This window comes from Pan paniscus, chromosome 5 (assembly GCF_029289425.2).
Source record: "Pan paniscus chromosome 5, NHGRI_mPanPan1-v2.0_pri, whole genome shotgun sequence".
In the NCBI taxonomy this organism is placed as follows: domain Eukaryota; kingdom Metazoa; phylum Chordata; class Mammalia; order Primates; family Hominidae; genus Pan; species Pan paniscus.
The window spans coordinates 103799481-103809704 of record NC_073254.2 but is presented as its reverse complement, the minus strand read 5'-3'; the positions used below and the strand labels follow the sequence as shown (position 1 = coordinate 103809704).

Below are 10224 nucleotides of genomic sequence, written 5' to 3'. Positions count from 1 at the left end.
ACATTTCTTACACGGTGGCTGGCTTCCAAGAGGGAACATCCCAAGTTGGAATGTTCTAAGAAACATAGGTGGAGGCTATAAGGTTTCTTATGACCTAACTGCCAAGCATCAGTCTGTTGTATTTTATTGATCAAAAGCAAGTTACAGAGACAGCTCAGATGCAAAGGGAGGAGATTTATTGGGGGACTAACTACCACAGTGACACACAAAAGTAAACCTTTGTGACGAATCCACAGAAACCTCTGAGAGGTATAAAGTTAAGTCTTTCATACAAGATTCATTGAATAAGAATCAGGGTGGTTATTCTTGTACCAATGTGTTTTTTTCTACTTTGACAGAAAAGCATTCCTGGAATGAAATTCACCCTATAGTTTTACCTTGAGAATATTATAGATTTAGGAGAAAGGTATAAATTTTCTAATTTCACCTCAGGTTGTTATCTGAGCCAATCAAATTATCTTCAGCTTTATTTTTCTCTGTTTCTTGTACACGTGTTGTATCTTACAAATAAATTGAAATCAAGAACTTGAAGACACTTGCCCTCGTGCTGAAATAAATTGTTGGTCTACGTGTAATTATTGTTGGCTTGATTTTTCTGTATTAAATCTGATACTCAGAAGAAAACATGTGTATTACATCAGAGACTTAGCTGGGTATGGTGGCTCACACCTGTAATCCCAGTGCTTTGGGAGGTCAAGGCAGGAGTATCACTTAAGGCCAGGAGTTCAAGACCAGCCTGGGCAATAAAATGAGACCGTCTATACAAAAAGTAAATAAATAAATAAATAAATAAATAAATCAGAGACTTACAAAAAAATCTGTTTAGTAGCATATATGCATTTATGTATATTGGCCCAGAAAATAAATTCAATTTTTTTTTTTTTGAGACGGAGTCTCAGGATGGTGTGCAGTGGCATGATCTCAGCTCACTGCAACTTCTTGAAGCGATTCTTGGGACTCAGCTTCCCCAGTAGCTGGGACTACAGGCACACACCACCATGCCCGGCTAATTTTGTGTATTTTTAGTAGAGGCGGGGTTTCACCATGTTGGCCATCCTGGTCTCAAACTCCTGACCTCAAGTGATCTGCTGGCCTCCGCCTCTTAAAGTGCTGGGATTACAGGAATGAGCCACCGCACCAGCCTCAATATGTATTTTTAAAAAGCAGTTTGGGGTGTTTATTATAATTACCCTATTTTCTGACCACTGAGATCAAAGATATTTCAACTTGTAAAATATTAAATGTCAATTCTTATTCTTGCCTAAGATTTATTGAATATCATTTATTACGTTCCTGTGCCTTCAAAGAGAACATGTCAACAAGTAATTTTTTATCTCAATATATTTCTTTCTTTTAGTCTATTTTCTTTCTTTCACTTTAGTATATAACATTCATGGATGTAACTCTAGATTTTCCTGGCTGTAAGAAGCCAGCATCGCCAAATCCTTGCCACTGAAAATATGCTACTATTTTCAACGCTCATTAAGATCTTCCAAAACAACCCACATTTCATATATTGGTTCCATCCTTGACATTATTTATTGATTATTTATTATAAGAATATGATACTTCTATAGTTGAGGGATTTTCAAACATTCTGCTAACACTATGTCAGGATGTTTATGTGTGGGATATTCTCCCATGTATAGTACCAGAGACATGGGTAGCATACCAAGAATAAGCTCTGGCTTCAAATACTTCCCAGTGTATTGTATGTAACTGCACACTATTATAGGATTGACTTTGAACCCATTCCAATCTATTTTGAAAAATAAATCATTCACAGATTGTATTATTTTAATTATTATTGGAAACATGTTATTTGCTCAAAACCTCTTAACTAATAGCAACATATGTGACATTACATCATTATTGGACTGTTGGAGAACCATTATTTTATACTACTTCCTCATTTTATGTAAATTGTCCAACTTATTGCACAATGTTGTTTATAACATTCTCTTATTTTTTAATGTCCATAGAATTGATTTCTCCTTTCACTCCTAAAATTGGAAATTTTTGCCATCTTATTTTTTCCTTGCTCAATCTGGCTAGTGGGGTTATCCATTTTGTGATCTTTTCCAAAAAATGGCTTTTGGTTTAATTGATTTTATCTATTATTTGTCATTTTCTCTTTCATTGATTTGTACTCTTTGTTACTTCCTTCTTTCTGCTCATGGTGAATTCAATTTATTCTTTTTCTAGTGTCTTAAGGTTCAAACTTAAATAAATATTTTTAGATCTTTCTTCATTCCTAAGCATTTTAATGCTATAAATTTGCCTCTAATCACCACTTTGCCTGCAACCCACAAATTTTGATATGTTGGATTTTCATTATTATTTAGTTCAAATAAATTTCCAATTTTCTTATGAGAAAATTAGACCTATGGGTTATTTGGAATGTGTTGTTTAATTACCAAATATTTAGAGATTTCCATATATCTATCTGTCACCGATTTTTAGTTAAATTCCACTGTGGTAAGAGAACATAATGTGTATGATTATAATCCTTTTAAATTTATTGAGACTAGCTTCATGGCTTAGGATCAGTCAGTATGGTCAATCTTGGTGAATATTCCATGCACACTTTAAGAAAGTATTCCACTACTGTTGGGTGGACTATTTTATAAATGTCAATTAGGTCAAGTTGGTCTGCAGGACTATTTCTTTTTTTTTTTTTTTTTTTTTTTTTTTGTGAGACAGAGTCTCGCTCTGTCACCCCGGCTGAAGTGCAGTGGCGCAATGTCTGCTCACTGCAAGCTCCGCCTCCCGGGTTCACGCCATTCTCCTGCCTCAGCCTCCTGAGTAGCTGGGGCTACAGGCACCCACCACCACGCCCAGCTAATTTTTTTTTTTTTTTGTATTTTTAGTAGAGACGGGGTTTCACCGTGTTAGCCAGGATGGTCTTGATCTCCTAACCTCATGATCTGCCCGGCTCGGCCTCCCAAAGTGCTGGGGATTACAAGCATGAGCCAACCGCGTCCGGCCTACAGGGCTATTTCAAGTCATCTACACCCTTACAGGTTTCCTGTCTACTTGTCCTATTTATTACATAGAGAAAAGTGCTGAAATCCTCAAGTATAATTGTGGATTTGCCTGTTTCTCCTTTTAATGCTATTAGGTTTTGCTTCGTCCTATTTTGAAGCTCTGTTCTTAGATATACAAACACGTAGAATTGTTCCATGCTCTTAACGAATTTTTCATTAGGAAATGTGCCTGTTTATTGCTATTAATATTCCTTATTGTAAAACCTACTTTGATATTAATATTGCCACTCCCAACTCTATCAGATTATATTGAGGTATAATTCACAAACAACAAAATTCACCAATTTTAAGTGTACAAAATGATGAGTTTTGAGAAATACATGCAGCTGTATAATCATCATCACCGTCACGATATAAAACATTTCCATCTCTCCAAAAAGTTTCCTTCTGCCCCTTTGCAGTCCCCTCCCCCAATGCCACCATCACCTGACTCGGCACCTGATGTGTTTTCTATTTCTATAGTTTTGACTTTTCCAGAATGTTACATAAATGAAATCAAAATAATAAGTAGAATTTTTGATAGAGCTTCTTTCCCTTCGTCTAATGAATTTGAGATTCATGAATGGTATTAGTTTGTTTCTTGTTATTGCTAAGTAGTATTCCATTATGTGGATATACCATATTTTGTTTATTCATTTACTAGTAGAATAACATTTGGCTTTCCTCCAGTTTGGGGCCATTATATTAAGCTGCTATAAAACTGGAGTACAAGTTTTTTTTTTAATAGAATTGCGTTTTTATTTCCCTTGTAAATATGGTAAGACTAGTACTTGAGACAATAGTGCTCTTAAGCTGTCTCTCTTTAGTCATTAAGCTTCCAATTAGTCCTAGAATCAGTCTCAGTAGTTAGGAAATCATGACTGCATACTGAACACTGTACCAGGTGAAAGAGAGGAATATATAACAAAACGTTGAGATCGATAGGTATCAATATATGGCTTCAAGGCCGAGCAGAAGCCACCCGAAGCAAGGAGAAAAAATGTCAGGAAAGCTCACAAATATAGTTTTGATCTTAATGCTACTGTGAGAATTAAAAAAAAAGGTGAACATAAATAACAACCTTTGAAAATGTCAACACGTGAAGCTATTAACCAACTCCACATCCCTGTTTAGAAATTCCTGCTTACTATTCGAATATACACTTGACATACAATTGACGGACGTTCCAACACTATATTTAATTGGCAGAAATTACTTCTTAAGGGTACAAAGGGTTTTCTTTATGCACGCAAATGATTACTGTCGAAGGTAATCTGGGACTCGATTAATGGCTGTGTTAATTATTCTCCCTTCAGCAGACCTCAGTATCCGTTTAAGACTAAAGTGGCTAGAATTACCTGCCCACCCGGGCTCCCAGTTGTAACTGAGACAAGCGGAGGAGCCTGAGGAGCTGAAGACGCACAGGTGACGGTCGCGGATGGCCGGCAGGATCTGACATTTAAAATCGCCCTGCTCATCTGGGCCTCGGAGCCTTTGACAGGCGGGCGTGTCAGCGACAGTGTGGGGAAGGGGCTGGGCTCCGCCAGGCAGCGCGCGACGACGCCCTTGCCTTGGCCTTCACAGAGTAGAACCCGAGAAGCCCACTCGCCCGTCTTGGCCAACGCCCCCACCGCCCAGGGCTCCCCCCGCAGTCGGCGGGCAGGTGTGCGTGGTGCGCGAGCCCAGTGCGTGCCGGGTGCGGCGCCAGCAGCGGAGGGGCGGCCCGGCGCCCAGCGGAGAGCCGCTGGCTGGGTGGGTGTCGGCCTCCCCGCCTCCTTCTTCTCCCCGCCCGCTTGCCGGGGATGCTTGCGCGAGGCGCCCCCTCGCCTTTAAGCTCCCGGCCCCGGGGGGCGGTGTGTGTGAGTAGCCGGGAGGGGGCCGCGAGGCGCTCCGCCGAGGGCTCGTCCGGGTTTGTCCGCCGCCGTCACCTGACTCGTCGGAGGAGCCACAGCTGAGGTGGGGGCGGGGATGGGGACGCAGCTCGGAGCGCTAGAGAGACGCGGCGGCGCTGGCAGAAGAGGCGAAGGCGGGCGGGTACTGGCTTCTGGGGCCAGGGGCCAGGGGCGGTGGGCGCCGGGACCGCGGAGCTGAGGAGCGGGGCCCGGCCAGGGCTGGAGACTTTGCGCCCGGGGGCACCGGGGCTGCGCGCGGTCGCACACATCCACCGGCGCGGCTTCCCTCAGCGGCTCGGGCTCCGCTCATCCTGCGGCGGGCGGCGCCGCTCAGGGGCGGGGTGAGTACCCGCGGCCGTACTCGGCCCCCTCCCCGCGCCAGGGTCGCGCGGGGATCCGCAGAGGATAATCCCAGGGTGCGGAGAAGGGCAGAGGCCGAGTGACAGCTCCGCGGAGCGCTCCAGGGCGGGCGGGGGACTGGGCTTCGCTGTCAGCCCGGCTCCGCTCCAAAGCCAGGAAGGGTGAGGCGCCCCAAGACTCCGGCGCCTCCGCAGAGCTCCCGGGCGGCCCCTGCGGCAGGGATTTGGAACCGGGGGGAAGGGGCCCGGGCGATGGGCCTCGGCGAGGCTTTGGAGCCGGCGGCGAGGAAGGAAGGGGAGGCGAGGGCATAACATGGCGCAACGCTAAGATAATCTCCTTCGCGACTGAGGGAGGACGAGCCCTTTGCTGCAGCAGCGCGAGGAGGAGGAGGGAGGCAGCCAGGGCTTGGGTATCCGATGCTTCCCCGAAGCCTGCGGGCTGCTAGGAGGAAAGTCTGCTGAGGTGGGAGATGGGCACCGGTGGGTGCGGCGCCCAGGGAATAACCCCGACGCACGTTGTGGCTAGTCCAGCACCCGCGGGTCAGGTTGCGGAGAAAGTGCTGATTGACAGGGGGGTCCCCAGGGGGTGAGTCTGGCCCTATGTGGGGGCCGGCGGAGAATGGGGACGGTGTCACGATGCTGCGACTGGAGCCTACGCTGGGGTTCCGTGACGGCCCAACTCACGGCCAAGACTCCCTGGACCGCATCGCAGGAGCGGGGCTTGGCGCGTTGCTGGCTCCGAGAGGTGGTGCCAGGGTGGGGATGGAGGAGGAGAGAGCCGCCGCGCGGCTGGAGGAGGCAAGGCCTGGGTGCTTGGAGGGTAGGGTCTGCGGATTAAAGCCGGACCGTCTCCCCTTGTTTCCTGCAGAAGAGGAGGCGGTAGACGCGACCAGAGAAGATGTCGGGCCAAACGCTCACGGATCGGATCGCCGCCGCTCAGTACAGCGTGACAGGCTCTGCTGTAGCAAGAGCGGTCTGCAAAGCCACTACTCATGAAGTGATGGGCCCCAAGAAAAAGCACCTGGACTGTAAGCATCTCTTTATATAAGAGGGACATGCGCACGGCAGAGGCGCCTGGGATGCTGGTGGTGCGGCCTGCGCTCTTGGTCGATAATGCTGCGGCCTCTTATACTCCCAGCCAGGTTGCCCCTGAGCTGAAATTCTTCAGCTGTGAAGGTGTTCCCTTGGGTTAGCCATGAAACCTTGTCTTGTGAGCCATTTTTTCCTCTTATTGACCTCCAAGGTCTTGGTGGAGGGGGAAAAATACACACACACACACACACATATATACACACACACACAAGAGAGAGATTGTACACTCTGAATTAGATGTTTTTCACCTTTTTTTCTTTCTCCACCCACCCTCCCTTCTCCAAATTAGAGGAAATTAGAGGTTGCACAGTCAAAAAAAAAAAAAGATGAATTTATGGAAGGTCAAACTTGTCACCCTAGTTCTTTCCTAAATACATTTCAGATAGTTCTAAGGTAGTATAATCTTTTTAAGTGTTGCTCCTGAGGATTGTTTTTGTGAGTATGGGTGTGTGTGTGTGTGTGTGTGTGTGTGCGTGATATGTTACCATACCAAACTGAAATAAATTCAAGGTACTGAATGAGGAAATTGGACTTCATAGCTATGGCAATTTCATTTTACACATCCTGGCACACTTTGTCCCATTCTCAGAAAATGCTGGGTGAGATGACTATGCTATGGTCACAAAATGGATGTACTTCCCCAGCATCTGAGATGGTGCAATTTTAGATGAAACCATTTAATTCTTAATATTGTTTTTGTAACTGGTTATTTGATGGAAAAGGCTTTATTCTACTCTGGAATCTATATATTTCTGAAATACCTTAATTAACAGTAAATCTTTTGTCACCAAAGGATAAACAGAGGCACTTAGAAAAGAAAAAGGCTTTCACCTGCTTTGGGTGGTGAGGCTTCTCATAAGTCAGGCTATATGAGTGTATGTTCAGCAGTTGCTATTTAGTTCTCTTGACCTGCTTAGGATCTTCTGTTCTATTGTGATGTTTTTGGTAAAGGTAAATGTTGGCATGAGAGACATAGGTATGGCCACAGCCATTTCCTCAGCTGGCTTCCTTTGCCCATCTTCTGGGTTTTTTTGGTCTTGGGTCTTTTTCCTGCTATTTCCTTTGTGCAGCTAAGAAAATGGCACCAGTGTCAGAATTCACTCTAGCCCTATTATTTGCATAAGTGAAGCTTGATGAAGCTTACAACTGGACATTGTAAGAGTTGTCCAGCCTTGTGAACCTGTTGTCTCATAGAATTGAATAATTTTGTTTCTAGAAGCTCATCGGAGGGGAAAGTACCATTATGCCTTTCCCAAGGGAATGTTTAACTAAATTTATTGATTACAGCATTATATGTTATATATGCAGTACAGGATGAAAGAGGCCACCAGGGCCAGGGCACCTAAGAGAAGTAGAAATTGTAAATTTGTGACCAGGTCACTTTGCTGCAGCATGCTGAATCATTTAGCCATTTTCCCATCAGTTTCCCCAACTCTGGAAGAATGATTCATGTCTTAAAGGTATATATCAGTCTAGAAAATCCTCATAATAAGAAAGGTATAGGTTATGAATTTGCTACATGCTGATCTATAATTAAAATGATAAATCAGTATACTGATATATTTCAGAGAACATTCACAGGTTTGAACATTTCATTAAAACATCATTCAGATAAAGACTGACTTCTCCAGATCTAAATATTTAGTCACATTAGTATTTTAGTGGAAAAGTCTTTTGAAAATTTGAAGGTAGGAGGTTTTCCAATATGATTTCTAAGATGTGGAAAATAGGGGGAAGATTCCATGTTATAAAAGAAAGCAGCTGAAATAGGAACTGGTGTTGAATTATTAATATGAATGGTCATAAGAGCTGAACATTTATTGAGCAGTTACTATATAGCACGAACTGAACTTTATATTATTAATCTTTCATCACTTAATAGGTTCAGGGAGGGTAATTAACTTTCATGGCTTTTTTTTTTTTCTCTTTGTGAGATGGAGTCTCACTCTGTCACCCAGGCTGGAGTGCAGTGGTGCATTGTCGGCCCACTGCAGCCTCCCAGGTTCGAGTGATTCTCCTGCCTCAGCCTCCTGAGTAGCTGGGACTTACAGGAATGCACCACCACGCCTGGCTCATTTTTGTGTATTTTTTTTAGTAGAGATGGGGTTTCTTCATGTTGGCCAGGCTGGTCTTGAACTCCTTCCCTCAGGTTATCTGCCCACCTTGGCCTCCCAAAGTGCTGGGATTACAGGAGTGAGCTGCTACTTCCCCTGGCCAAACTTTCATAGCTTTTAACCAGTGCACTTAACTGCCATCTGTAGTTTAGTAATATACTTTATTAAGAGAGGAGAGAAAATGAACCATATTAACCTAAATGGTCTAATCTCTAAAACACCCACCTTGCTTGCATAGCTTTCTGTGGAATTGAGCATCAAAATCCGCGTACATATTGCAGTCTTTATAATATGCATGAAAAAATTTTAATTCTGTCATGAAAAAATTGAATGAAAATATTTTAATTCTGTTGCATAAAAAAATGACCAAAAACCAAGCACTGAGGAATATTGGTTAGTGGTTTTTCTTTTTAATGTTTTACTTTTCTAATAAGTCATAAAATAAAACATCTTCTACTTAAAACCAACTTTTGGATGGAATTTGGAGACATAGGTATCACATTACTAATATGTACTAGAAAAGATGATATGGAAAACCTGAATGTATATGTTATATGCATTATTAAGAGGACATCTTTGCTCAGAATTCTTTGTGAAGTTCCTTTAAAGAAACAGTAAACTACCTCAGTAATTTATTCACAGGTTTTCAGTAAACACCAGTTATAAAAGTGAATTGTTATTAAAACATGCAAACACATAATTAAGTTTCTTTATAGGCATTGAAGATTCTCAAGTAGTTGGTGTTTTAGTTTTGAAAATATTAAATACTGGTTGGGAGAAAAAGAGCACAAAATGTAGAGTTTGGGGGTTTGAAACAAAAACAATTTCAATTTATTACTAGTTTGATTTGTGTATAACTTTTTAGTTTGGAGTTTAGATTGGAAGATTATAAAAACAGATTTATGGTCCTGTCATTTTTTTTAAAGGTATTGGATTAATTGGGCTCAAAATCCTTATGAAATATATATTTAATATTAAGGTACTGGTTTAAATGATAAATTCTTTTCTCTTTAGGTTGATAAGCCAAGAAAATTATTATTGTTAGTCATGGTGACTTATAAAATGATTCTTAAAGATATATGATTTATACACTTGAAGAAATGATTTGTTAACATCTGAGGGCAGAATTATATCTGGTGAAAAGGTCGAGATGAAGAAACTATATACATTTATTCCCAGATTTTTTTTCTTTTTTCAGTGATAGCACCTAATAATCTAAGTAAGGATTATATATTTTATGGCACTTTTGGATTATGTAAAACTTTCTTTCCATACTCGACTATAGTGATGTTGCCCTTTGTATGTGAAAATTAAATACCTAACCAATATTGGTTTGACATTAACTTTTCTGGGTCCACCTGTACATCCTCGCCTCCTTTCCCTTGTAACTTTTTGTACCTATTTGCTAGCATATAAAACATCCAGGACTCAATGAGTATTTACCTTCTTAGTTACAACTGTTTGACACTTCAGTGTTGTCTGTTTTTTCTACTTTGTATGTGATGCCCTAAAGGATAGCCCAAGTCAAATAATAAAGTAAAAAGATCAGGTAGTAATAGGCACCCAGTACCTACCCAGTATTGTGTCAAGCTTGAACAATAAAATAGAGTTGGTCCAAAGTAACATCTGCAGGTGTAAACTGGAAAGTTTTGCAGCCCTGCTATGTGATTCATTTCAGTTAATAGTGCTTATGAGTGATTTCTATATATGCTACATTGTTAAAGTATCCTATTTATGATAA

General features: G+C 42.2%; 1 protein-coding gene across 13 annotated transcripts in view; it reads left to right on the top strand.

Annotated features, from left to right (window-relative positions):
- The first annotated feature begins 4650 nt into the window (after nt 1–4650).
- Nucleotides 4651–10224, top strand: part of SNAP91 (synaptosome associated protein 91) — a 158703-nt gene continuing 153129 nt past the window's right edge. For 3 of the 13 annotated variants that reach the window (XM_055113927.2, XM_057302559.2, XM_034962459.3), the window contains exons 1-2: nt 4651–4778; nt 6146–6305. In XM_055113927.2, the coding sequence (XP_054969902.2) occupies nt 6176–6305 (130 nt within the window). In that variant the 5' untranslated portion in view covers nt 4651–4778; nt 6146–6175. Of the gene's footprint in view, nt 5260–5290; nt 5741–6145; nt 6306–10224 lie in introns of those variants that run through there. The other 10 variants (XM_057302556.2, XM_034962455.4, XM_034962461.4 and 7 more) reach the window with 6 other exon arrangements.